General features: G+C 57.0%; 2 protein-coding genes and 1 long non-coding RNA gene across 4 annotated transcripts in view; 1 reads left to right on the forward strand and 2 right to left on the reverse strand.

The window, feature by feature from the left end:
- The window catches only part of RTN4RL1 (reticulon 4 receptor like 1), a 63165-nt gene extending 61761 nt beyond the window's left edge, over positions 1–1404 (reverse strand). Inside the window, exon 1 of the mRNA XM_083480250.1 lies at positions 944–1404. Coding sequence (XP_083336376.1) covers positions 944–956 — 13 coding nt within the window. The 5' untranslated portion in view covers positions 957–1404. The remainder of the gene's footprint in view (positions 1–943) is intronic.
- The window catches only part of LOC310695601, a 154678-nt gene that overhangs the window by 123093 nt on the left and 4175 nt on the right, over positions 1–27410 (reverse strand). The window lies entirely within an intron of this gene.
- DPH1 (diphthamide biosynthesis 1) overlaps positions 14175–27410 on the forward strand; it is a 36008-nt gene continuing 22772 nt past the window's right edge. For both annotated transcript variants that reach the window (XM_083480252.1, XM_083480253.1), the window contains exons 1-4: positions 14175–14272; positions 17796–17948; positions 20156–20219; positions 26474–26595. In XM_083480252.1, the coding sequence (XP_083336378.1) occupies positions 14215–14272; positions 17796–17948; positions 20156–20219; positions 26474–26595 (397 nt within the window). In that variant the 5' untranslated portion in view covers positions 14175–14214. The remainder of the gene's footprint in view (positions 14273–17795; positions 17949–20155; positions 20220–26473; positions 26596–27410) is intronic.

The following is a 27410-nucleotide window of genomic DNA, read 5'->3' on the forward strand; positions in this document are numbered from 1 at the left end:
CGGGCACGGATCTGCCTCCCCATCCCACCTCCTGAGCCGATTTTAGAGACCCCGCCACGACTGTGACGCCGCCGCATGAAGATTAGAGCCGAGCGCACCAGCTACTCGCTCCCCTCCGCCCTGCCCCACTTCGGGTCCCGAGAAAAGATCCGCGCTCAGCCCCACGGATCAAGCCCGCCCCTGAGACCCCCATCACCCTAGGGCGCGCGCGCGCACGCACACAAGTCTGTCTCAGAGCGACATCCCAAGATTGGGCCGGCAAAGTTGGGCGCATTTGGTAAGGGGGAGACCCCACGCCCCCCCATACTTTGACTTGACAGCGCGCGCGGAGAGCTAGCCAGGTCCCAGCAGCCCCGACCCGTCGAGGGACCCCCAGATAAAGGCGGCAGCGGGGCGCGCGAACCAGAATGCGACTGCGGATCACGAAGCAAAAGAAACCGTCCTTACACCCGAGGAAGCCGGGAGGCACCGGCCTCTCCCCACCCCGTTGGGCGCTCCGATCATCTCCCCCCCCCCAACCCCGCCCCGTCGACTCCTTCCCTGCAGCGCCGCCCAAGCCCAAGTGGCGACTCAGCCCCGCGCTCCGGACATTCCAGGCCGGACACCACCTGACCCTCCCCAATTCGACGGGGACCCCCTGCCACAGCCCTTTGGGGAGACTGCTCTGCCCTCCCCGCCGCCTCGCCCCTCTTTACTCTTTGCTACATTCCTCCCCAGGTACCCCGAGAAGCCGAGCGGAGCGCGCGGCTCACTGCTCTCGTCCGGGCGCGACTCCGGGGACCCGCGGGAAGGAGCCCCGACGCCCCCACTTCCCCCCGGAGGGGCCAGGAAAGTTTGCCGGCCTGTGCTCCCCGGCTGGGTCCGGCAGCCCCCGGACAGCGCGGCAAAGTTTGGCGACGGCCGCCTGCGTCCCTCGCTTCCTTCGCGGGCTCTGCGGACTCACCTTTGCGGAGCATCTTGGAGGCGCCGCGGCGGCGGATCCCGGAGCGGCGCTCACAGCGGGCGGCGACTGCGACGGCGGCAGATAATCCGAGCGGGGCTCGCGGGAGCTCCAGGCAGCCGCATCGCGCGGCCGGCGGCAGCGCTTCCCCGGCAGGCAGGCAGGCAGAGAAGGCAGGCGAAGCAGTCGGACGACTCTCCTACTCCGTTGCGCGCCTGGCTGCTCGCTGCCGGCTCGGCTCCGCCCGGCTCGGCGCTTTTAGGGGGGGAGCCGCCCCCTCCGGGCTGGCCGCGCTGCCTCCTCCTCCTCCTCCTGCCTCCCTCTTTAACGCGCAGAGCCCCCTCTCCACCCGCTCGGGTTTGCGCCTCCAAAGGGCGTCGCGCTGCTGCGCCCCAGCTCGCCTCGCCTCTCTTCCCCGCAGCAGCGACGGCTGGGCAGGGCTGGGCTGGGCTCGGGCTGGGCAGGGCCAGGTCCCCCTCCGCCTCCTTCCCCGCCTCCTCCCCCCCCCCGCTCTCCCTCCCTCCCTCCCGCTTCGCATCGAAAATTTATGAAAGTCTTGGCGGCGGCGCCCCTCCCGACAGCTCCCCACGGAGGGACAGGCGGAGCCCGCACGCAGGGAGGGAGGGAGACTTCGCTTCGGAAAAGGGGGCCTGGCCGGGAAACGGGGAGCGCCCCCCACCCGATATAATCTCTCCCATGCTTAATTCTGCGCCCTGCGGGGAGGGCAAGATCCGGAGAGCCACCGGGGCGCGCCTGGACGGCGGGCAGAAAGAGCCCAGGCGCGGCGCGCTCGCCTTTCCCTAGTGGCACAAAGACCCCGACGGGCCTGGGGAGGAGGAGGAACGCGATGCGGGTCCCCTGAGTCCCTCTCAGCGGCGGAGAGGGGACCCCGGCCCACTTTTTCCCTGCCACGGACGGGTTGGGGGAAGGGGGTTGTGAGCCCGGACAGGGGAGGGGGAGGAGCAGGCGCGGCGAGTTGACAGACAGCCGTGGCCGCCATGGCAACGCGACGGCGAGCCCCTCTCCCTCCTTATCTCCATGGCAACCAGCTGGAGTTGCGCGGACCCTCCCTCGCCGCCGCCACGCCCTCCGCCGGCGCCGCCACGTGGAGGCTCCTTTGTCCCGAGACCCGCCAGCCAGGGCGACCCCCTTGCTTCTCGCCCCTTCGCTTTGCCAGGGGGAGGCTGAGAGCCTTTGCGCACCGTGGCGGGGAGAGGAAGGTGCCCTGTGGCTCCCCAGAGTGACCCCACATCGCGGGCCAGGCTCTGCCCCGCCCCGGCTCTCCATTTTGGAGAGGGGGCAGAAGAAGTTAGGGGTTGGGGCGTCCCTTGACCGGGCGGGGGGCGTTGTGCACCTCTTTGTCCGTTGATACAGGAGCAGATCGAGAGTGGCGCCTGGTCCAGCCAGGAAAGGGGCTCGTGCAGCAGGCCAGGTCAGGAACCTTTCCGACCACCCTGCTAGGCGGGAGAGTTGTGGGCTCAGACTGTGGAACTCCTCCACGCAGGAGGCGAGCAACGAAGACAGCTTCACCAGAGGGTTAGGCAAATGGAGGAGGAGGAGGAGGAGGCTCTCGGCAGCCACTACTAGCCGCGATGGCTGTATTCTCCCTCCCCTGTCGGAGGCAGTAAATGCCTTTCCATCCCGGTCTCTGGGAATCGCGAACGGGGAGCGTCGCTGCTGCTGCTGCGCCCAGCTCCTGCTTGCGGGCTCCCCATTTGGGCACCTGGTTGGCCACGGTGCTACGCCAAGTGCTTTGGCCTGATTCGCCTCCTTATGTTCTCAAGGGTCAAGATTCAGAATTCCCAGTTCCCTGACCTCTTGGCCAGGACACCCGTCTACACCTCGCCGATCTGTTCTGTTTGCATTGGCGACACTTACACTTATTTGTCAGGTCCGTCCGGGGCTGCGGGAGGAGGCAGCAAGCACTTTCAGGCTCTGGGGCTTCAGTCTGGGAGGCAGCGTGGCATAGTGGTTAGTGTCCTGGCACAGGACCTGGGAGAGACCAGATTTCAAATCCCCCACTCGGCCGTAAAACTTGCTGGCTGTGACCTTGAACTAGCCGTTGCCTCTCAGCTTGACCTCCCTCACGGGGTTGTTGTGTTGCCTGACTGAGGAAGGGGAGAACCACGTACAGTGTATCATATTGAACTCATTGGAGGAGCGGGGATGCGGCGAGGAGAGATGGGCTGTAAATGCAATAAAATAACATAATCCCTTGATCAAACCCCAGGAGCACATTCAAGTCCTCCTGCCAACAGCCGCACCAGGGACAAACTGGGTATGGAGATGGCAGGCAGCGTGAGGTAGTGGTTAGAGTGGCTGCCTAAGACATGGGAGAGACCCCAGTTCGAATCCCCACTCAGCCCTGGAGCTCACTGGGGGTGGGCCTAGTAACCTCCCTCCCAGGGTTGCTGTGGGGATCAAGAAGAGAGGAGGAAGAACTGGGCGCACGCCATCTTGAGTGCCTTGCAAGAAAAAGGTGGGATTTGAGTGGAACGAACGGATGAATCCTGGCATTTGGCGATAGACTGCCTTTGGATGTGGAAGCTCCATCTTGAGCTATAGGCGGCTGGTAGATGGAGGGCCTGGCGAGTTAATGGGTGGCTGGTGCTCTTCAGTGCGCAAGTCAATAAATATTTGGCTCATATTCGAGTCTGAATACTGAACTGGCTGGGGCGGGGCGGTCTCTAGGAGGGGTCACCCCTCCCCGCCTCTTCTGCCGCCTCTCGCGTCCCAGAAAGCGCCTTCTTCTCTCTCCCTTTCGCTGCCTGGGCACCCAGCTACCATCTGCTCCCTGGAACAGCCGCTCCCTCCTCTGCTCTGCCCACCTCTCAAGCCTCTTCTTCACGCATCTCCTTTCGTCGCTCGGAGTCATCGCCTCGGAACGTCTGACCGGGCCAGATCCCCCCTCCTCCTTTTTTGCACGTAACTGAATCACACCCGGACTCCTCCACCCGGTCGCACGCGCGCACACGGAGTGATTAAGTCGCTTCGCTCCGAGTCTACGCGCTAAATTGAGGAGGTGTGGACAATTTTGACACTTTAAACGCACGCACGCGGGTTATGCTTTCAAGCAAAGGAGCAGCAGGGTCACATTTCTGAAATCGTCGCTGGAACGTCTTCGGGGCGGGGGACCAGGGAATGCAATTCACAGCTGATGGGAGCCATCTACAAATATTTGAAGGGCGCTTCATTGGAAGATGGGTCGAGCTCGTTTTCTGCTGCTCCAAATCACGGGATGTTCATTGTGCTGCTCTCTTTTGCCTTGGCCAACCCCCGCACCTGGAGTCCCGGATCCAGTTTTGGGCACCACAATTTAGGGACGATATGGACGAGCTGGAAGGGGTGCAGAGGGGGACGACCGAGATGGTCTTCCACGGATAGGGCCGAGATCCGAGGCTGCGTGGAGCCTCCAGGGCCCAAGGCAGTCTGCCTTTGCTGGGGAGGGCTGCGATGTTCAGGCCTTGCTTATGCTCTTCCGGAAGGCGTCTCATAGGCCTTCTGCAGTCACCAAAACCTAAGAAGCGTCTGCTGGATCAGGCCAGTGGCCCGTCCAGTCCAGCCTCCTGTTCTCGCAGTGGCCAAGCAGGATCTGAACACAACTCTCCCGCCTATGACTGAGAGGCAGAAAAGCATTCCTGCCTCCGGGCGTGGAGGGAGAACAGAGCCACGGTGCCTGGGAGTCACCGAGAGCCTTTTCCTCCATGAACTTGTCCAATTCCCTTTTAAAGCCAAGCCATCCAAGTTGCTGCCCATCGCCGCCTCCTGCGGAAGCGAGTTCCACAGATCCACTAGGTGAAAAACGACTTCCTTTTCTCCATCCCGATCCAGGATCCCTGGCTCGGCAAGCTGGGCCCGCGTTTGACTATCGCCCCTCTTCGCGCTGGCCCAGAGGCTCTTGCTCTGCCCAGAGACGGGGTGGGGCTTGAGGGGCTCCATCCTGCCCGCCCCTCCGGACTCCATCCATCTGGGGCTCTTTCCAGCGCGCGGAGCGTGAGCCGCGCTGGTGCCGATGGCTCACCTCGCTGCGGGGAGAGGGGCGGGCAGAGACTGGAGCGGCTCCCGGTGTTTACACGCGGATTTGGGTACTGAGCCTTCGGAGCCTCGCGGTGGGGGGGGGGGCGCAGATTGTTTGTTTGCTGGCTTGGCGCGAAAGAGGCAGGAGGAGCCTCCCGCTTCCCCAACCCTGGGCTGGAGGAGCCTGGTTTGACGCTGCCCCAATTTCATGGGATTGTAGAGCTGGGAGGGACACGCTTAATTTATTTATTTATTCTTGCAGTTCTATTCCCATCTTTTTCCTCCAAGGGCCCTACCTGACTCCCCCCCCCCATTACCATCTAATCCCCACAACGACCCTGTGAGGGAGGTGAGGCCGAGGAAGGCAGTGGCTGGACCCCAAGGGCACACCTAGTGAGATTCATGGACCAGGGAGGATCTGAACCCAGGACTCTAACCATTATGCCACCACTGGCTCTTATGTCTGAATTTTCTCTCCCTTAACCCCCCTCCTCAAATCACCCACCTCTTCTTCTGCAAAGCTGTGGGGCACAACCTCCCCACCCCGTCAAAAAATAACCTTAATGCCCCACTGCAATTTAAAGGGTCCCGGGCTGAGGACATACCCTATGTTTAAAGCACATCCTGGAAACTGTAGTTTACCCCTCCCACAGCTACAATTCCCAGTTTCCGTTGGTGCTGCTGCACATTTGCTGTTAAGAGTGACCCACTGTTTCCCTGCCCTCTATCCTATTCTTCTGCTGGCCTTTCACTCAAAAATGGATTGCTTGCTCCTTGCAGGCAGAGATCTGTGTTCTCTTCCCTTGGTGAGGTCTGTAATTTTACAAAAACCTTTGCAGGAAGAAAGCAACCAATTAACACCCCCCACTCCAAACGTGTGACAGGCGTCAGGGGGATTTCTGCAGGCTGCACTCTGTTCATCTGGGGGGCCATTTAGGACCTGCAGGCTGTGGATTTGCCAGCCCTGTTGTAAAGAAGTGACGGGACAGAAGTTTTTCTCTATCTACTTTTTCAGCGATGTGTATTATGAACAACACTGAGAAAGTGGATAGGGAAAAGTTTTTTCTCCCTCTCTCATAACACGAGAACTCAAGGACGTCCAAAGAAGCCGAAGGTTGGGACAGGCAAAAAAAAGTATCTCTTAATGCAGCGCCAAGTTAAACTGTGGAACTCCCTCCCACAGGAGCGAGGGATGGCCACCAACTCGGAGAAATCCATGGAGGAAGAGAGGAGCTGTCGATGGCGACCAGCCACAATGGCTCTGCTCTGTTTCTGCAGTTGGAGGCAGTACCAGTTGCTGGAAACTGCCGGAGGGGAGAGTTGCTCTTGTGCTTGGATTCTGCTTTGGGGCTTCCCAAGGAGGTACCTGGTCGGCCACTGGGAGAACAGGAGGCTGCCCGCACTTATGGGACCGCCTCTCCCGGTCTGCCCCACGAGAGCCTCAAGGTCCATAAATAGCAATACCCTAGAGGTCCCAGGCCCTAAGGAAGTCAGACTAGCCTCAACCAGAGCCAGGGCCTTTTCAACACTGGCTCCGGCCTGGTGGAACACTCTGTCTCATGACACCAGAGCCCTGCAGGATCTGACCTCTTTCCGCAGGGCCTGCAAGACAGAGTTGTTCTGCCTGGCCTTTGGCTTGGAATCAACTTGATCCCCTCCCCCCTTTCCTCTTTCCTTTTTCCTTTCCCCTTCTGTGATGGAACTCCTATTTGGGGACTTCCCTGTCTTTTTTTCTGGCCCACGTAGGACAAGTCTGGATAGTTGGCCTTGGTGAAGATTTGATGTTTTCATCCCTAAAAAGTTTTTGATTTGAGTTTCTACTGAAACGAGGCTGCATTTTAATGTTGTACTTAATCTTGTTTTTAAGTTGTATTTTAATCAATTGTTTTTATACCTGGTGTTAGCCACCCTGAGCCCGGTCTTGGCTGGGGAGGGTGGGGTATAAATAAATTTATTATTATTATTATTATTATTATTATTATTATTATTATTATTATTGCTGTTGTTGTTGTTGTTGTTGTTATTAGGTGGGCCACTGGCCTGATCCAGCAGGTTCTTCTTAGGAGTGCCAGGCGCATTGATGTGCTCTGCTATTTACAGACTAGCACAAGGGGAGAAAAGGGCAGGTCTCTGCCGCAAGGAGCTCTCCGTCCCCCTGTTTCCTGCGTGGAGGGTGCTGCTCAAGAACAACAGGGGTGAATTGGGGAGAGGTATGGCGCTTGCCGGTGGCGTCTCAGCTCCTCTCCGCTGCAGTGGGGACATGACGAATCCTCCCTTCTGTTCTTCTTTGGGGTCTGGGCCAAGCAGATTGCAGTCAGAGGCACACACTGTTTTGTTTTCTGTTTCCCCCTCCTCGGAGGAAGGAGGTCTTTTCTGCCTCGGATGCTGACTCTGGAGGAAAGGGCCATGTTGTAGCTGCAGGGCAGAGCCCCTGCTTGGCATGCAGAAGGCACCAGGCTGAATGCCCGACAGCATCCCCAGGTAGAATCACAGCATGGTAGAGCTGGAGGAAGGGACCCTGAGGATCATTCCGCCCAACCCCCTGCAAGGCAGGTAGCGCTGGGAACTCCTCGCCCGACTCCCCAGAGAGTTGCTGCAATGAGTCACGGGCGATTCTGAGCTGGATGATATAAGGCCCCATTTAAATCAGCCAGAACCTGAGGACTAGAATCTTGCTTCATTCTAAAAGGACAGATTTTTATTTGTTTATTGCGTTCATATCCCACCTATTTCTCCAAGAAGCTCTTAAGTGGGGCACGCTGTACGTTCTTCTCATCCTTCTCCATTTGCTCCCCACAACAACCCTGCGAGGGAGGCTCGGCTGAGAGCCACTGACTGGCTGAAGGTCACCTTCAGTGCGGTTTGTGGGAAAGCAGGGAATCCTTTGAAATGCACACATAGCGTCGTGTTAAGGGCAGAAAGGTGGTGGCAATGAGGCCAACTGCTTACCCATTGCAACAATACTCAACATCTTAAATGGCCTTACACATTGTAGACCATGCTGGTGTCACTCCTGAATCAGGGCCCCTCTGCAGACCAGGCTGCTTTCCAGGGCAAGATCTCTCCTCTCAGCCAGGACAAGGAATTGACTGGCACAGAGAACTGGCTGCCAACCCCCTCTGCCAGTTCAGCCCTGCGGAACAGGCTGCCTCAGGCCTGGAGACCCACGTAGGAGAGGATGCTGTTCTCACAGAATCATGGGAATAACCCCAGGGGTCATCTAGTCCAACCCCCTGCAATGTAGAAATTATTATTATTATTATTATTATTATTATTATTATTATTATTATTATTATTATTATTTTATCTGGTTGAGTTTCCCCAGCCACTCTGGACGGCTCCCAATCGAGTGTTAAAAACAATACAGCATTAAATATTAAAAACTTCCCTAAACAGGGCTGCCTTCAGATGTCTTTTAAAAATAAGATAGCTGCTTATTTCCTTCACATCTGAAGGGAGGGCGTTCCACAGGGCGGGCGCCACCACCAAGAAGGCCCTCTGCCTGGTTCCCTGTAACCTCACTTCTCGCAATGAGGGAACCGCCAGAAGGCCCTCGGCGCTGGACCTCAGTGTCCAGACTGGACGATGTGGGTGGAGAGGCTCCTTCAGGTATACAGGACCGAGGCCGTTTAGGGCTTTAAAGGTCAGCACCAACACTTTGTGCTGAAGCCTTCTCGGGGTGACTCAAGCTCAGGAGATCATTGGCTACGTATCTGGGAGGCTCTGGAAGCCTCCTCAGGGACCCCCATGCCAAGCAAGGAGGAGGAGGCTCTCCGTGGCCACTAGCCAAAATGACTACCTTCCACCTCCAGAGACTAAACGCTGGGAACCCCAAGTGAAGAGAGCGTTGCTGTTGTGGGGCTCGAGTCCTGCTTGTTTCCCCCTGGGGCATCCGGGTGGTCACTGTGAGAGCAGGAGGCTGGACTACGATGGGCCTTCTTTGGCCTGATCCAGCAGCCAGGCTCTTCTGATGTTCTTATGGAACCTCCAGTTCCAGAGGCAGTCTATCTCGATTCCTAGGTTCTTTGGGGCATTTGGCCACCGTGAGGACAGGAGGCTGGACCAGGTGACCCTCCACTCCTTTGTCCTGACCCAGCTGGTGCAGGGCTCTCCTTTATGTGCCGTGAGCCTAGTGACACTCTTCCCCAGGAAAGTTGGCAACGTAGGCAAAAGCACCAGAGGGGGCCTGATCTTTAATTCCCCTTCCTTCCCTCCCCCTCCCCTTTTTATGAAGATTCCCCGCTCTGGGATCCCACAGCTAATTCTCCCCTGGTCTCCTCGCTGGCCCAAATAGGACTAATTTAGCCAGCTAGCCCTGGTGATCACCTAATGTTTATTGGATGGATTTCCCCCCTAAATTGATTTTTGAATTCTGAATTTATTGTTATCCATGTTTTATGCTGTTTTTTGTTGCATCAATTAAGTGTTTTAAATTTGTTGTTAGCCGCCCTGAGCCCGGTTTTCTGAACCAGGAAGGGCGGGGTATAAATAAATTATTATTATTATTATTATTATTATTATTATTATTATTATTCCTGCTCTCCTGGAATCGAGAGACCTTTCTCCGAGGTGGGGAGAGAGAGAGAGACCCGCTACACTTGGTGGGACCCTCCCTTTTCCAGGGTGGGGCGGTAGCCCACTTGTGGCCGCATCTGACCAGCGGGAGGGAGGCGAGAGGATTACTCAGGCGCTGAGTAAGAAGCCATGCGCGGAGGGGGCTGAGCATCTGTCGCTCAGCCTGCGTGTGGGGGAAAGAGGGTCTAATTTAATTAGTGTGTAATAAAATGTCAGAGAACAGGAATCCAAACGTGGCGGTGGAATCGGAGGCTCTGTGATGCTGGGGAGGAGGAATGTGCGATGGGGCTTGGTCCTTGGGCCCAGAGGAGGAGGAAGGAGGGAAGAGGAGCTGGGAGGTTGAGGGTCGGCATGTGCAGGAGCCTGCAGTGGCCGTAGACTGATTCCTGGAGCGGCAGACGTCCTCTGGATAGAATCCTAGAGTCAGAAGGGACCCCGAGGGTCATCTAGTCCAAGGAAGGAGAGTCTACCTTCTTACGAGGGAGACCTTTCCACAGTTGAACAGCTCTGACCATCAGAAAGTTCTTCCTGGCGTTTAGTCAAAATATTCTTTCTAGTCATCTGAATCCGTTGGTTCAGGGTCTTCCTCTTCCCCACCTCCCACCCTGTTCCCTGTCTCTGGGAAGCAGCTGCCCCCTGGGCCTGCCTTTATGGCCTTCCTACTGGGGCATCATGCTGGGCACTTTGAGAACCAGATGCTGGGCTATTTATTTATGTACAGTGGTACCTCAGGTTACATATGATTCAGGTTACATACGCTTCAGGTTACAGACTCCTCTAACCAAGAAATAGTACCCTGGGTTAAGAACTTTGCTTCAGAATGAGAACAGAAATCGTGCTCCGGCGGCACGGCGGCAGCAGGAGGCCCAATTAGCTAAAGTGGTGCTTCAGGTTAAGAACAGTTTCAGGTTAAGAACGGACCTCCAGAATGAATTAAGTTCTTAACCCGAGGTACCACTGTACAGTGGTACCTCAGGATGTGAACGGGATCCGTTCCAGAGCCCCGTTCCCATCCTGAAGCGAACGTAACCCGCGACTGCACGTCTGTGCATGTCACAATTTGCCGCTTCCACGCATGACGTCATTTTGACCATCTGTGCTTGCGCAAGTAACACACTCCATTACTTCCGGGTCGCTGCAGAGCGCAACCTGAAAGCGCTCCACCTGAAGCATATTCAACCCGAGGTATGACTGTACTGCATTTAATGCCCCACCTCCCCCCCCCACAAGGAGCTCGAAGTGGCCAACACGTTTCCCCATCCCTATTCCTTTAATCCCCATGACAACAGCCCTGCAAGGTAGGTCATGTTGAGAGGCAGGGGCAGTGAGCTTCAAGGCTGAGGGGGGAATTTGAACCTGGGACCTTCAGAGCACATCCTTTCCCCCAAAGAATCCTGGGAACTGTAGCTTGTTAAAAGGTTCCAGGAATCGTAGTCGCGTGATGGGCAAAGTACAGCTCCCAGGATATTTTCCGTGCTTTCAAGGGCAGGTGTGCCTTCGCAGGCAGGAGCAGGCAAGGCAGGGCAGCCGGGCACCATGGCAAAAGCCCCAGGGAGACCCGCCTGGCTCTGGTGCACGGCAGCAGCAGGCGCTGGGCCAATCCTGGCTCTCCGGAGGGAACCCCAAGGGGCAGGACCGGCCACCCCCCTCCTCTCTCTCTGGTTTCCCAAGGGGGTTGAGGAAATAAATAATCTCTGATCAACTTGCGGGCCCTTTTTAAAGGAAAGGTTTCAAAGAGATCCGGATTAATTTCGTTCTTGTTTTAAAAAGGCAGAGAGGAGCCAGGTCAGAGGTTTGCCAAGAGAGATGATGCGCCTCCCTTTTTCTGCAAAGGTCAGGCAAAGCTCAGAAGGGGCTGGGAACCCCCTGGAGGAACGGACAGCAAGAGGGAATCTCAGGGACTAGAAAGGCAGCCAAGGAAGGGGTTCATACCCAATCTCTTCCCCCATCCCTGCTATGACCCACACCTTTGGGGTTTGTGGGGCTGGAAGGCCCAGCACAGCAGCCTCTCACTGTCACCCCACCTGCCATTTTTGGAACATGCAAGATGTATTTGTAATCTTTTGTTGGAAGCCGCCCAGAGTGGCTGGGGAAACCCAGCCAGATGGGTGGGGTATTAATAATAAATTATTATTATTATTATTATTATTATTATTATTATTATTACAGTGGACGCTCAGGTTGCGAACGTGATCCATGCAGGATGCACGTTCGCAACCCGCAGCGGCACATCTGCACATGCACCGGTTGCGATCCGGTGCTTTTGCGCAAAGCGCGATTTAGCACTTCTGCACATTTGCAACCGCCGAAACCTGGAAGTAACCCATTCTGGTACTTCCGGGTTTTGGCAGGTCTGTAACCTGAAAAAACGCAACCTGAAGCATCTGTAACCCAAGATATGACTGTATTATTATTATTATTATTTATTATTATTGTTGTTGTTGTTATGCCGCCCCCCAAAAATGGGACCTTCCCACCTTCACAGTTGGGGAGATTTCCTCTTTCTGTCCGTTCCTCCAAGGTGTTCCCAGAACCTTCCAAGCTCTGCCTGACCTATGCAGAAAAAGGGAGTCTCATTTCTTATTGCATTTCTAGCCCCTCTCTTTCCCCAAGGAGCTCCAGGTGGCGTACAAAGTTCTCTGCTTCCTCGTGGAATCCCCACACCAGCCTTGTGAGGCAAGCGAGGCTGAGTGGCAATGATGGGCCCACGGTCACATGCGGTGAGTGGGGGATTTGAACCCAGGTCTCTCCCAGGTGCCTAGTCTTCATTTAATTCCCACAACCACCCTGTGAGGCAGGATCGCCTGAGAAGCAGCAACTCTAGCTCTCTAGCATGCCTGAAACCAGTGCCGCTCTTTGCACCCATCATACGACACCTGGCAGTTTTGCTGCTCACCTGTGTGGTTCTTTGTGAGCACCAGAGAGTGGGGAGGTCCTGGAGGTCCAGCGTGTGGGGAGCCTGGTCTGTCAAGTAGCAAGGCAGGATGCATCTCCAACCAAGATCCTCAAGGGCACCCGTGAAACCTTCAGTTTTTCAGGACAGACAAGGCTCTTTGTGGGGTGAGGAAGGAGGGCTGTTTCAGAGGCACCAAGTCTCTGAAAGCCAGCTGTTGGAAATTGCAGGAGGGGAGCATTGCTGTTGCACTCAGGACCCACTTGCGGGCTTCCTTTCGGGGCATCTGGGTGGCCACAGTAGGAACAGGAGGCTGGACTAGATGAGCCCCCTTGAGCCTGACCCAACAGGCTCTTTTTATATGGAAGTCTATTGCGATAGCAGAACCTCCAGGCCCAGGAACAGTCTACCTCTGAATAGCAGACAATGAGGAACAACTGGAGAGTTGATGTTGTGCTCGTTTCGGGCTTGAGGGCTTCTCTTTGGGGCATCTAAGAACAGGATGCTGGACCACCTGGGCCCCTTGGGCCTGATCCTGCCCCAGGCTCTTCTGATGTCTTCTGTTCTTAAGTTTGTCCTGGGCGCAGAGGACTGATGAAGGGGTGGTGGAGTTGGATGGGTTTTCTCAGGTGAAATAAATCGACTTCCATGTCCAGAGCAGATAAAAGAAAGGACTTCTTCATGTAGTGCACAGTGAATCTATGGAACTCACTTCCACAGGAAGTGGTTCCAACCCCCTAGGCGGCTTTAAAAGAGGGACAGACAGATTCATGGAGGCTACAGGAAGCTACTGGAGGCTGCGCTCTGACTCCACGGAGGAAAGGATGGAAGCGAGAGGGAGCCGTGCCAGACTTGGGGGGCGCTGGCATGCCTGCGCTGGTCCAGGGGCTGATGGGGGCCCACTTTGCCACTGGGCTGCTCTCTGGGTGGCCATTTTTCAGAGCCCCCCCCCAAGGTCCAGCACCCCCAAAACACTGCACTGATCTGTCCAGCTACCTGTTTACCCCCAGATGAAATGCACACAGTTCGTATAAGGCATGGATAAATACAGATTTGCAGGTCTGTGCGTGCAAATTTATCATCTTACGGGACAGGGAAATAAATCATGCATTTCGAATCGTGCATCAAAGTCGTGAAATGGGCTACAAATGCAGTTAAATGGAGCAGGGAGGCATTTGGTTTCGGGCCAGCCCTGTGGCATTCTAGACTGATGCATACAGTACTGGCCCTGAAAAGTGGAGGCAGTGCTTTGGGGCATGTACAGAGTGCCTTCCACACCAGGGGCACACACAGCCTTGACAGGGGCGGGCAAAAGTGTGGCGGGGTCGTCTCCCTTGACGCTTTGCAACTGAGGCGAGCGAATGGCATTTTTGTGGCAAAACACCCTCGATCTCCTGAAAAAGGTTCCGGAGCTTAGGACGGCCTATTTCGAAATTTCGCCCTCTGATTTTGAAGCCCCGCGAAGCGTGAAGACTCTGCGCCTGCAGTTTCTGTGCACTCTGCACGCGCTCAAGGGCACCCTCGTCGCCTTTTCTCGCTGCCTTCTGATCTACGATGCCATAAATGCTAATAGTAATAATAATAATAATAATGAGGAGCCACGGGGAACAGGTGCTGGGGCGGCTGAGCCCCGGCACCCCCACGCAAGGGCTCCCTGTGGCCCCACAAACGGGGCTTCGGGCGGGGCGCTGCCGATCGATGCGCTCGGGGACGGCTCGCTCCTGCCTGGCTCGCGCGACCGGCGCTCCACTGGCGCTGCCTTTCTGGGCTCCACGTGGGTTTTGCAGCCATGGCGGATCCAGGAGGAGCGAGGGAGGAGAAGGGTCCCACTCCGGATCCGGCGCCAGGTGAATTCGGAGTCGCTCCGGAGCGGGCGCAGCGGGCACGCGCAGGAGGCGTGGAGGGGGGGGCTCTGCCTTTATTTATTGTTCTTATTTACTGTTGTTGTTATGTTCTATCTGCGCCCCCCCCACAAAAATCTGGAGGTGTCACTATGTGGGGCCTTTTTCACTGCGTGGTCCTTGCAGGAGGGAGTCGGGCACTGCCGTGTGGGAGGAGAAAAGCCACCTGTAGAGCCCCCTTGGCCCGAGGTAGTCTACCCCTGAATTTCAGCTGTTGAGCGGAAGGAAGAGCGAGGGCGCCCGGGCCGTGGGCATCCCCCAGTGAGATGTGGGGAGGAGGTGGAGGCTGACATTCATAGGCCTCAGACCTGATCCAGCAAGGTGCTGAGATCCGTCTCAGCCTCGCTGCAGATTTCGTCTAATTTAAATTGTAAAGTTGGAAGGAACACTTTAGAGCTGACATGGCCAAACTTGGCCCTCCAGCTGTTTTGGAACTACAACTCCCATCATCCCTAGCTAATAGGACCAGTCTTCAGGGATGATGGAAACTGTAGTCCCAAAGCAGCTGGAGGGCCGAGTTTGCCTATGCCTGCTTTAGAGGGCTGGACTCTCACAGCTGAGAGGAACAGGAGGCTGGACTAGGTGGGCCCCCTTTGGGCCTGATCCACCAGGGCTCTTTTTACATCCTGTTGTTGGGGACTGAGCCTGGGACCTTCTGCATGCAAAGCACACACTTCCACAGTGAGCTGTGGCTAGTCCCCTAAAAATAAAGCAAGGTTCCAGTCCTCATTGTTCTGACTGAAAAAAGGAAGGTCAGAAGCTGCCTTCCCCCGAGTCAGGCCATTGGCTCCTGAGTTCGGCATCTTGTGATGAGTGGCAGTGACTCTCCAAGAGCCTTGAGATGCTATTGGGGACTGAACCTTCTGCATGCCAAGCAGCTGCTCTTCCAGAGAGCCACGCCCTTCCACCTCGGCCCCCGCAATGTGTACTCCTCTTCTGGTTCTCTTGCCTCTCCCTGGTGAGTAGGCAAGACCTCCTGTGAGTCATTTTCTCTCTGCTCCTTCCTACAGTAGCCACCGCCTATTGGGGTGTGTTTTGGGGGGAGCAGGGGGGCAAATTCACACAGGAGCATAAATAGCCCCCCTCAAACTACTTTCTGTCACCTCTCCACCCCTCCCATCCCAAATAACTCTTTGCCAAGTTGTGTTCTCTGAGAACTCTTGTCGCTTTGCTGATTCACAGGATGGCGTTTGTGTTAAAAGGAGGGGGCGTCTTTGGGGGGGGAAGAATAGCAGATCGCCCTTTCTGACGTTGGCATTCAGCTGAAGCAATCGATGCCCACCAGCCCTTTCTGGGCAGCTCCATCTACACACACCCTGCCACCGTGGGAGGGTGCCAAGCACCCTGCTAAAAGGTGACTCAGATTTCACCCTACGTCCCCAACTGGCACACTTGCCTCATCTGCCCAAAATACTAGCATGGTGTGTGTGTGTGTGTGTGTGTGTGTGTGTGTGTTCAGGAGGGAAGATCTCTGCTCCCTGTCCTAGGGGAGCCCCCATCTTGAGAGGGAAGGTGAGGATGCCCCCCACCCATGCTTTCTCTTAATCTTTCATTTCCCCCTAAACTTGCCAGAGTTTCTCCCTCCTGGATCTTATTGACTAAATTTGCCCCTTCCCTTGAAAGGTGGAGGGAACGTGAGTGGCGCTGTTGGTTAAACCACAGAGCCTAGGACTTGCCGATCAGAAGGTTGGTGGTTCGAATCCCCGCGACAGAGTGAGCTCCTGTTGCTCGGTCCCTGTTCCTGCCCACCTAGCAGTTCGAAAGCACGTCAAAGTGCAAGTAGATAAATAGGTACTGCTCCAGCGGGAAGGTAAACGGCGTTTCCGTGCGCTGCTCTGGTTCGCCAGAAGCGGCTTCGTCATGCTGGCCACATGACCTGGAAGCTGTACGCCGGCTCCCTCGGCCAATAAAGCGAGATGAGCACCACAACCCCAGAGTCGGCCACGACTGGACCTAACAGTCAGGGGTCCCTTTACCTTTAACTTGGAAGGTGGAAAGTGGCGGGTTCTCCTTCCTTGGAGGTTTTTTGCGTGGTGTGGTTTTTCGTGGCCAGTGTGGTGTAGTGGTTAAGAGCGGTAGTCTCGTAATCTGGTGAACTGGGTTCGCGCCTCCGCTCCTCCACATGCAGCTGCTGGGTGACCTTGGCCTAGTCACACTTCTCTGAAGTCTCTCAGCCCCACTCACCTCACAGAGTGTTTGTTGTGGGGGAGGAAGGGAAAGGAGATTGTTAGCCGCTTTGAGACTCCTTAAAGGGAGTGAAAGGCGGGATATCAAATCCAAACTCTTCTTCTTCTTCTTCAACAGAGGTTGGATTGGCACCTGTCAAGGATTCTTTCACTGGGATTCCTGCATTGCAGGGGGTGGGACTAGATGACTCTCAGGGGTCCCTTACAACTTTACAGTTCTCTTTTGTGATGGAATATAACGGCTCTCTGGCCTGGTGGGTTAAAGGAACCTACAGGTTCAGGGCAGTGCTAGAAATTAGCCCAGGGCCAGGCGCATTTTGAGGCTGTCGCATTTCCAGTTGTGACCATGTGGAGATCTCTGGATTTTTCGGTAGGCGACTGGGGAAGGCAAAGTGCCACTTAGAGAAGGATCTGGAAGATTTTCCTTGAAGCTTGGATTCGTTTTGTTTCATGTTTTAATGTGTCGTAAACCCCTCTGAGATTTGTTCTTTAAACTGTGTAGAAATGAAAATAATAATGATGATAACGATAATCATAGAAACTCCATCGCAAAAAAGAAAAGGAAAAAATGGCGCCTAGAAATTCAATTGTGTCAACTGCAGCCTAGGTTTAAGGTTCCCTTTGGCGACTAGATTACAGTGGTACCTTGGTTTAAGAACAGCCCTGTTTACGAACTATTTGGTATATGAACTCTGCAAAACCGGAAAGAGTGTCCTGGTTTGCGAACTTTACCTCAGTCTAAGAACAGAAGCTGAACGGTGGAAGGGCACCGGCGACGGGAGGACTCATTAGGGAAAGCGTGCCTCGGTTTAAGAACAGTTTCGGTTTAAGAACGGACTTCTGGAACGGATTAAGTTCGTATACCAAGGTGTCACTGTATATATTTGGCTTTCTAGAGCTGCTTCAGGGCCAGTCAGCCTCTGAATACCAGCATAGAAGCAACAACTGCATAAAGGATTTATTACAGTCAAGCAGAATACAATTTTTCTTAGATGAAGTAAATAAAAACCCACGAATAATGGCTGGGGTTGAGGAGATTGCTGCCTCTCTGCCCTGCCTGATGTCCCCTTGACCTATCAAGAAGAGCTGCTCTGGCCCTCTGGCCGCCCACCTGGGCTCTTTCTCTCAACCCTGTAAGGCATGAAGCGGGCAGGAGACCTCTAACCATGTGCAGAGTGCCTTTCCCTCACTTCCACCCAGCCTGAGGGGAGGAAGCAGAGAAGCTGTGGTGGTTCCTCGATCCTGACTCAGCTGCTGATTCTCCCCTCCTCCTCCTCCTGCAGCCCGCCGAGGCCCCCGCCGGGTGGCTCACCAGATCCCCCAGGAGATCCTCTCGGACCCTGAGCTCCAGGCAGCCGTGGCCTCCCTCCCCAGCAACTACAACTTTGAGGTCCACAAGACGGTGTGGCGGATCCGGCAGACCGGGGTGAAGCGGGGTGAGTGTCTTGGCTGGGGGGAGGGGGGAGATGGCAAGACTATGGAGTTGGAAGGGGACCCCCAAGGGTCATCTAGAACAACCCCCTGCAGTCGTCTCCTTGGCTGAGCTCAGGGCTCCCGTTGGAAAGGTTTGGGCCCGGGAGACCCCCACCCTCTGAGTCCATGGCGGCTGGTGAAGAAGGAGGCAGGGAGCCTGGGGTGGGCGGAGCCAGAGTCAGTGATGGGCGGAGCCAACGCAGGCAGTTAAAGCATCACGATGTTGCTTTAAACACTTGTGGCTCCCCCCAGAGGCTTCTGGGAGCTGTAGTTTTGTTCAGGGTGCTGAGAGGTGATGGAAGACCCCTCTGTCCTATCAGAGCTACAATTCCCACATCCCCCTTCACAGGGAACTCGGGAATTGCAGCTCTCTGGAGGCGTCTCCTAACAACTCTCAGCACCCTTGACAAACTACAGCTCCCAGGATTCTTTGGAGGAAACCGGGGCTTTCCACTCCGTCCCTCAGGCCACATGGACACCAGAAAATTCTGATGTTGCTTTTAAGGCAGCCACGGCTTCCCCCAGGGAGTCCTGGGAGCTGTAGTTTGCTCAGGGCGCCGAGTTGTTCAAAGACCTTGCACAGAACTACGGTTCCCAGGGTTACCTGTTGAACCCCTCTTGGCGGAGGAGCTCGGGGGGGGGGCACACAAGGAGACGGAGAGGAGAGCTGAGAGCCGGATTCAGTATGCGAAGGGGGAAGGTCGGACTGGATGGGACCCCCCCTGGCCTGATCCTGCAGCCAGGCTCTTGATGCTCTCACATTCCCACAGCCGGGCAGCCTGCATCCTCGTGGGGAAGCCCTGTTTCGGGGGGGGGGGACCAGGGTGGCAGACCTTGGCTTGTGTGTGCGGTGGCTGCCCGGGGGGGGGGGGGCTGGCACAGCGGCTGCTGACTGGTGCCATCCATGCCAAGACGAGCCGGCTGCACGCAGTCGTTGCCCGAGCAAGAGTCACGTCGGCCCGATGATCAGCCTCCGCGTCAGGGTGATAATGGGATCGGACAAGGCAGCGTCAGCTGCTGACGGGCCTGGGAGCTCTGCCAGGCGGAGCCAGGCCTCTGCTTGCGCGGCTGGGCAGGGGTCGGAGTGGGGAGGGGCCTCTGGAGGGCAGCTAGCCAGGCGCCCCCCACGTTGGGAGAGATGGGGAGCGGGGATGGGAGGTTAAGGGCAGACAAAAGGAAGGGCTTCTTCCCGCAGCGCACGGTTAATCTGTGGAACTCGCCCCCGCAGGAGGCAGCAAGGGCCACCAACTTGAAAGAGGATTGGGCAGATTCATGGAGGAGGAGAGGTCTGTTGTGGTGGCAGAACCTCCATGCCCAGGGACAGTCTACCTCTGAATAACAGAGCTTCCGCTCAGGTCTTCTTTGTGGGCTTCCCTTTGGGCCATCTGCTTGACCCCTGTGCGAAGAGGATGCCGGACGAGATGGGCCCCTCTTGGGCCTGATCCAGCTGCCTGTGAATGAATGGGAAATCCAGATGAAGTTTATTAATTCTATTCCATTTGTATCCCAACTTTTTCTCCCGTGGAGCTCAAGGTGGCCCACGTACTTCTGCCCGTTTCATCCTCACAGCAACCTGGTTGAGAGGCAGTGAGCTTCATGGCCAAGAGGGTATTTGAACCCTGGTCTTTTCTGGGTTCTAGCCCAGTACTCTAACCACTCGGCCACGCTGCCTTGGGTTGAAAGGTCTTGTCCAGCTGGAGTAGCCCCTTGACTTCCTGGGTCCTCTCCCCACCTTAGCAGCAGCTGGGCCAGTTTCAGCCACCGGCATTCCAGATGCAGCCATCCCATAATGTTTCGTGCAAGGACCCTGCAAAGGGAGTGTTCCTGGGTTGGGCTCAAGGCATGCCCAGAGGTTGTTCCACCTCACCCCGGTGTGCCGTGATGGGTCTGGGGGAGAAGGGGCGCTGCCCCCTTCCAGTCTTCTGCGCAGGGGTGTGAGGTGAGAATTTGGAAATGTGGAGGTCCAAGGCCCCCAGCTTTGAGAATATTTTTATCCTGCTGTTCTGTCAGAAAAAGGCCAACGGAACTGCTTTGAAATCGCACATGCAAAAGATAGCCGCTGCCCCGTCGGGGTTGCAATATGAGGAGACGCAGCACAAAAGGAAAATGGAGGAGGAGGGAGGAGGAAATGAGCTTTCTGTGACATGCGTCCCTTCCTTCTTTCTCTCAGTGGCGCTGCAGATGCCGGAAGGCCTCCTCATGTTCGCCTGCACCCTGGCAGACATCATTGAGAGGTGAGTAGGGGAGAGAGGGGTCAAACGTGGACTGGCCCCTGGCAGGGATTGAGAGCAGGGCGGAGGGCGAATGGGTGGGCTGGACCCTGAGAGGGTGTGCTTGGCGTGAGTGGGAAGGGGCAAGAATAATGCCTCCTGGTATAAATGGCTTGCTCAGATTAAGGAGGGCTGAAACCGCAGAGAGCCAGGGCTGCCAGTCAGTGCAGACAGCACTGAGCCTCAATCTAGTTGAGTAGGAAGCCTCTTCCTCTGCTGCTGCTTAGACCAGCCCTTTCTGCAGAGCTGCGAGGGACTAGAAACGTCCTTTTTAGGCCACGGAAAGCTGCTGCTGCCAGCCAGTGCAGGCCGTACTGAGCTAGATGAGCCAGTGGCCCGACTGCAGGTGTCAGGTCCCTTCCTACGGGTGGCCACTTCTGCGCCTGGCTTGGCTGGTTTGAGGGTCAGACAGGGAGCTGACAGGATCTGCCCCTGTTTGCAGAGCCTCAGGGCATCCTAGACTCCTTTGCAGGGCAGCCAATTTTTTAAAAAATTCATTTGAAAATGCAGCCCTTCTTCCTGGCACCTTTACTGGGTGGCCTTGTGAGCTGGAGGGGGTTGTCTGGAGGGGCCCCCGCGTCCAGACCAGGGAGCAGGACTGTGGCCAGGCTGCCACCCCCCTCCAGCTGCCACAAGGTGTGCCCTGCGACTCCCTTTTCGGGACTGATGTGGTAACTTTCCGCCGTGGCGCAGGTACCTTGTCTTACCCCCAGAGCAAACCTGGCTTGAATAAAGTGTCCAGTTAAAAAGGAACGTAGTGAAAACTGCCTTCTGCTGAGTCAGGCCGTTTGCCCATGTAGCGTAGTATTGTCCGCACGGACAGGCAGCCATGGCTCTCCAGGACTGAACCTTCAGAAGCCTGGCATGCAAGGCAGGGGCTCTGCTGCGGAACCACCCTATCAGTACTCTAGTCCTCCCTATTCTAAGCGAGGGGCTGGCTTGACCAGGAATGGAGGAGGCTGAGGTGGTCATTGTCCCATCTTGCTCAGTGCTGTCTGCACTGGCTGGCAGCAGCTCTTTGGGGTTTTGGGGGCGGGAGAGTCGCTGTTGCCTCCGTGTCCTGCTCAGGGGGGTCCCTTAGGGGCCCTGTGAGGACAGGAGGGTAGACTAGATGGTCCCCCTTTGGCCCCGTGCAGCGGCTGGTCTTGTTTTAAGGAGGGGGGGGGGCAGGTCCCTTTTCCTTTCCTGCCGCAGCTGCAGCCAGTTCCCGGCTGGTGTGCTGCTGGCCCTTTAAGGGAGCTGGCCTCCCTCCCAGCATGGGGCCGCTTTCATGTCTCCGACTTCAAAGGCAGCTGATTATGGCGATCCTTTTATCTGAATGAAACCTGAAGCATGACTTTCCCTGGCAGCAGCTGCCTCTGATCCTTGGTGCTGCAGGCGGAGGAGGAGGAGGAGGAGGAGGGGGGAAGAAGGAGGAGGAGGAGGGGGCTGGGGGCCCACATTGCAGGGCCAAATTGCCCCAGCCAGGGGGCTCCTCTCTTGCAAATGCCCCTGGTCCTGTGCTTTCCCTTCTCCTAGAAGTGAGGCCTTATCTGCAGCCGAGTCCCTTGGTGGAACCTCCAGCTTTAAAGGCACTCTACCACCCAGGCGCCAGGGACCAGGAAGGGGAGATGGTCGCATCCACCCCCAGGACCCCCTTCTTGTGGTCGCTAAGCCTCTTGCTCTCAGCCAGCCTTGCAAAGGAGCCTTTGTCGCCCTGGCGCCCCTTGGGTGTTCCGGACTGCAGTCCATCACGGCTGCAGGAGCGCTGGGGGCTGAGGGGAGTTGCAGTTCGGAACATCTGGATGGGACAACCTGGTTGCTCTGCCCAGGCGTGGCTTCTGCTGGTCCTGATGCAGAAACCTCAGGGTGCCTGCCAGGTTTTGCCCGCATGTTTCCCTTGACCCAACCTTTCTGTTTCCCAGAGATTGCAAATGGTCCTTTCAAATGCCCCTCATTGCCGCTCTTAAATGAGGGGAAAATCCAAACTGGCAAGTCACAGTCCCTCTTGAGACCATCGGAAGAACCTGGCAGCCGGATCGGGCCCCAGGTGGGGCCCCATCGAGTCCAGCCTCCCGTTCCCCCTCCCCGTGGCCAATCAGATGCCCACAAGCAGGGGCACCGGGGCCCCCTCCCCTCCCACAGTTTGCATCAATGGGTACCCCAAAGCATCCCTGGCCTTCGGCGGCAGAGCCACCATCCCGGCTAGCAGCCATTCTTAGCCCCCTCCTCCAGCCTGCTTTCCAAGGCAAGCCTGCCCTGAAAAGCCTTTCTGGGAGTGGCGTGGGGAGAACGTCCGTCTGTGGGGCTGGGAGCAGGCGGACGTAGCCGTTCTGCCAAAGCAGCGCCCAGACTCGGCCTCGGATCCGCCTGGCTTCCTGCGGTGATTGCCATGCGAGGGAGCATCCTAGCGGCCGCATTTTCTCTCTACTGTATCTCCCCCCCCCTCCCCAAATCCCCTCCTGGGCTCTTGTGCCGCTCCTGCCTTTCATATGAAACCTCTCTTCCAGAGATTACTCTGAGTGAAATATTCAGGAGGCCATAAAGGGGGGGGGGGAGGACGTGTGGGTGCGTGGAAGGAGGGGGGTGATCATGGTGAGGTGGGTGCCACCCACTCAGATCTTCTCAGCTCGGCAGAGCCGCCCACCTTGCTGAGTGAGTGCCGGCGGAGGCTGGGGGGCGATTCCTCCCAGCCCGTCAACTTGACACAGCCCAAATCCAACACAGGATTCGAACGTGGTGCTTCCTTTGGGGCGGGTACTTGATGTCTCTTTCCCGGGTATGTTGCCCTTGGAACCGACTGCTTGTCTGCTGGGGAGGGCGGGCGAGAGTTAAGCAGAGTGCGCCAGGCCAACTCGCCAGGAACGGCGCAGCGTGCGCAAGTCTCCGGACTTGGCAGAGATCTTGGGCATGAAAGGAGCCTCTTTGGCAGAAACTTTAAAGCCCTCTCTCCCCACTCGCAGAACAAGCCAGGACGGGGAGATAAGGAGGATCAAAGGAGGCCGAGACGCGCATCTCGCATGCCAAGGTGCCCACGGAGTTGGCATGGGGGGGCTGGGAGCCGTTCTCACCTCTCCGTCCCTCCGTAAGACGTGTGCTGGATCAGGCCAGCGGCCCATTGAGTCCAGCCGTCTTGATCTCACAGGGGCCAAATACCCCTCGGAGGACAGGAATCGAGATAGACTGCCCCCGAACTGGGAGGTTTCATAATCAGAAGAGTCTCCTGTCTTCACAGTGAGCAACTCTCTGGCAGGAACTGAGCTCTTCGGAGGCTTCCTGAGCTGGACTGGATGAGGCCTGGGGGTCCCTTCCAACTGCAGAATTCTGCGATTCCAAGAAGCAGCAAGGAACTCGCCCTCTAGGCGGTCGCAGGAAGGGGAACTGCTGGCCAAAGCTGTGGGATCGGAGGCGGGTTTGGCCACCTCCCCGGGGCTGATGGCACAGCAGCCGGGCTTCTCCCTTCCTTCGCTCCCCCTCCTCACGAGGAAACGAAGGGGCACGAGAAGCGCATGCAAATGCCGTCCTGCTGGATTTGCATAGATCTCAGGCGGGGCTGCAGAGTTCGGCTTCCCAGGCGCCCCAGCCAGGGCGCTGCGGCGTCTTGAAGGCGGCTGCTATTTTCGGCTTTCCAAATTCGCAGCCTTCTCGCAGGTGGAGTCTGGCACCTGCGTGGCCCAGCCGCCAAATCTCTCTCCCGCTTTGTCTGTCAGCCCCCCCCAACACACGACACCCCCCAGTCGCTGCCTGAGCTGAAAGAACTCTTCTTGCCCCCACCCAGCAGATCACACACCTCTTCCTGCAATTATTATCATCAGTTGCCTTTATATCCCGCCGTTTCCCCAACGTGGCAGGCAGGGTTCTTCCCAGCAAACCTGGTCCCCACAACAACCCTGCCAGGTAGGTCAGGCTGAGCGAGGCCAGGTGAGCTTCACGAAGGCTGAGCGGGGGGGATTTGACGCCTCCCAGGAGCTAGTCCTCCTTGGATCCCCACCACAGCCCCAAACGCGGCACTTCTGCCCCCCCCCCCGTCGCAGCCCCTTCTCCCGCCCCCCCCCTTTTGCTGCCGCCGCTGCCTGCCTTTCGCCCTGGGAAGGAAGGCAGAAAGGAAGGAGGGAGGCTGTTAGCAGAATAGTGCCCTGCGGCCTTCTCCAATCAGAGTTAATGATCTGTTTATCGTGTGACATTTTGACGGGAGAAGAACCGGTGGAGCTGAACTGCGAGGCGTCCGCTCCGTAGGGGCGGCAGGAGCACTGGCAGCTGCAGCCGCCGCCAACGGGGGAGTCCCTGGCCTGCCGGGTGCTGCCTGCCTTGGCGGGTGCAGGGGGCGACGGCCAGGTTCTTGCAGGGGCAGGAGGATCAGGGCCTCTGTGCCCTCGCATGCAGCCTTGGTGCATCCAGCTGGCTTCCTTCCCCTGCAGCCGTCAGATAATCGCAGATTTTGTGCTGGGTGAAGGGGGCGAGGGGCTTCAGAAGAGCAGCTGGCTGCAGCTGGATTGGGCCAAGGTGGGGCCCCCCAGCCAGATGCCCCAGTGGGAAGCCATCAGCAGGACCTGGGAGCCATCTCCTCCGCCTTCCTCCTCCTCCATGGATTTTTCTAATTAGCTTTTCGAGCCATCTAGGTGGGTGGACATCCGGTGGGAGGGAGTTCCACAGGTTATCCGTGTGCAGGTTATCCGTGTGCAGATGTCCCCAAAGGGAAGCCACGGCAAGCAGGACCTGAGAGCAGCAGCCTCCTCCCGCTCTTGTTCCCCCGCATGCTAAGGTAGACTGGCGCTGCCCGTGGAGGCTCCGTTTAGCAATCCTTAGCGACTAAAAGCTCTGCCGGTCCCCCTCGGCCACCAGTGTTCCCACAAGCAGTGTGGGATTGCCTCTGATGATCGTTTTAGTCCCTTAAAACTCTCCCTGCGACTTCACACCTCATCTCTGCCGCTGCCTTGTTGCCGCGTTTCCTTGGCCTCGGTTTTCCCCGTCTGTGGAATGGGAAGACCAGTCGTCACACAGGTAGGGAACCTCCTGCCCCACAGCATCAGCCCCCCCAACTAGTCAGCTCCTGCTGCCGATGAGCAGTACGATTGTCCCACTCCGTCCAGGGGAGCGAGATCTCCTGCAGGCCGCAGTCCCCTGCTCTAGCCGGAGCAAGGATGCGCCTTCCCCTCCTGGGCTTTTTCTCTGCGTGGGGCTGCCCCCTTTCTGGTGCTGTGGGGCCGGCTGTGGGTTTTCTGCCTGCCTCCCCTGCTTCTCTCTCCCTCCTGCATCTTCTGCCTCGGAGAAGCGCAGCCTCATTTTTTGATGAGCGCCTAATCCCCTGAATTGCAAACAGCTTTCCCCAATTGAGGAGGTGGATTAGCACACTCCAGTTTAATCATGTTGACATCTCCGGAGTGGCCTGGCTGCTGGGGCAGCGGAGGGAGGGGGCAGGCAGCCTTCCGGGGGTCTTCCAGCTGGCGGAGGGAGAGGGTGGGGTGGCTGCGGAGGTGCCTCTGACCATCCTGCCACGGGTCCAGCTTCTCCTCCTCCTAACTTGCAGCCCCAGTGGCCTCTTCCTTAAAAAATCCTAGAATCGTCAAGTTGGACAGGACCCCCAAAGGTCATGTAGTCTGACCCCCTGCAATGGAGGAGTCACAATACATCCGGATCTTTGCTGCCCTTTCAAGAAACCCCTAGAAAGGAAGTTGGGACTGGTGGGCATCCAGCGAAGCTGACCATTGGAAGATTCGGGATAGATCAAAAGGCATCTTCACGCAGCACAGAGTTAACCTGTGGAACTCACTCCCACAGGAGACACAATGATGGCTGCCAACCTGGGTGGCTGTGAAAGGTGATTGGGCAAACTCATGAAGGAGGAGACGCCTATCGATGGGCGACTAGCCAGGATGGCGACGCTCTGCCTGTGTGGCCGGAAATCATTAATGCCGAAACCGCAGGAGGAGACGGAGCTCTTGTGCTTACATCCTGCTTGCGGGTTTTGCATTTGGGGCATCTGTCAGAATACTGGGCCGGATGGGCCATGGGCTCTTCTGGTGATGTTAAGATGTGCCTGTTCCCATTTCCCGTCTGGGAAAACTGAGGCCAGAAGATGGTGACTGGCTTGTGGGGTGGATTCATCCGGGTCTTCTCCAGTCCAGCGGTGCACCTGCCCCTGTTCCCCAGCAGCACTTGGCTGGGCCCCAAAGCTGGGAAGTGGGGCAGAGCGGCTCCCTCTTTCCTCAGCCCACCTCCTCTCCTCTCCTCTCTTGCAGGTTCACAGAGGCCGAGGCCGTGGTGATGGGCGATGTGACTTACGGGGCCTGCTGCGTGGACGACTTCACCGCCCGGGCGCTGGGAGCCGACTTCCTGGTCCACTACGGCCACAGCTGCCTGGGTACGAAGGAGGCAAGGGCCAGGCCTGGGCCAGTCTCTCCGCCGGGGAATTGAGGGTCCAGTCGTGGTGTGGCAGTTAAAGAGTGCCAGACTGGGGAAACTGGGGGTTCACATCTCCACTTGGCCCTGTACAGTCATACCTTGGGTTGCAACATGATCCATGCGGGAGGCATGTTCGCAGCCCTCAGGGTTCACAACCCACGGCGCACGTGCGTGATGCGATTTGGCGTTTCTGCGCATGCGTGTGACATCTTGTGTTTCTGCGCATGCGCGAGCGCCAAAACCCAGAAGAAACCCGTTCCGGTACATCTGGGTTTGGCGCGGTCCGCAACCCGAAAATGCGCAACCTGCAACATTCGTAACCCAAGGTATGACTAGTTTTCAGGGTAGGTCACCTTGGGTGGGCCTCTTCCTTCCCTCCCTCCCTCCCTTCCTTCCTTCTTTCCTTCCATCCTTTTCGCCTGGCCTTCCTCGCAGGGTTGCAGTGAGGACAAACCCGGGAGTGGTGGGCAGGAGGTCCTTGGGCGCCCCCTTGAGCTCCTTGGAGGAAAGGCAGCCTCTGAATATAAAGGGAACTCTGGAGTCTGGGGCACAATTATTCCTGCCCTGCCTGCCTCCTTTCCTCTCCTGTTTTCCCTTTTCTTTCACAGCGTCCTTGATTTCGGGAGCTTCTGGGGCTGGGCTGTGGCCCTGCTTTGCCCCATGGAGAGTATTTCGGGGCTGGGGGGGGGGGCTTTGCTGCACTGGAGGAGGAAGAGGAGGAAGGCTTGGCTGGGTGGGGGAGGGGAGGCCAGGAAACCCGAAAAGAGGGCTGGC

The sequence above is a fragment of the Podarcis liolepis genome (assembly GCF_965112155.1).
Source record: "Podarcis liolepis genome assembly, chromosome: 16".
NCBI lineage: Eukaryota > Metazoa > Chordata > Lepidosauria > Squamata > Lacertidae > Podarcis > Podarcis liolepis.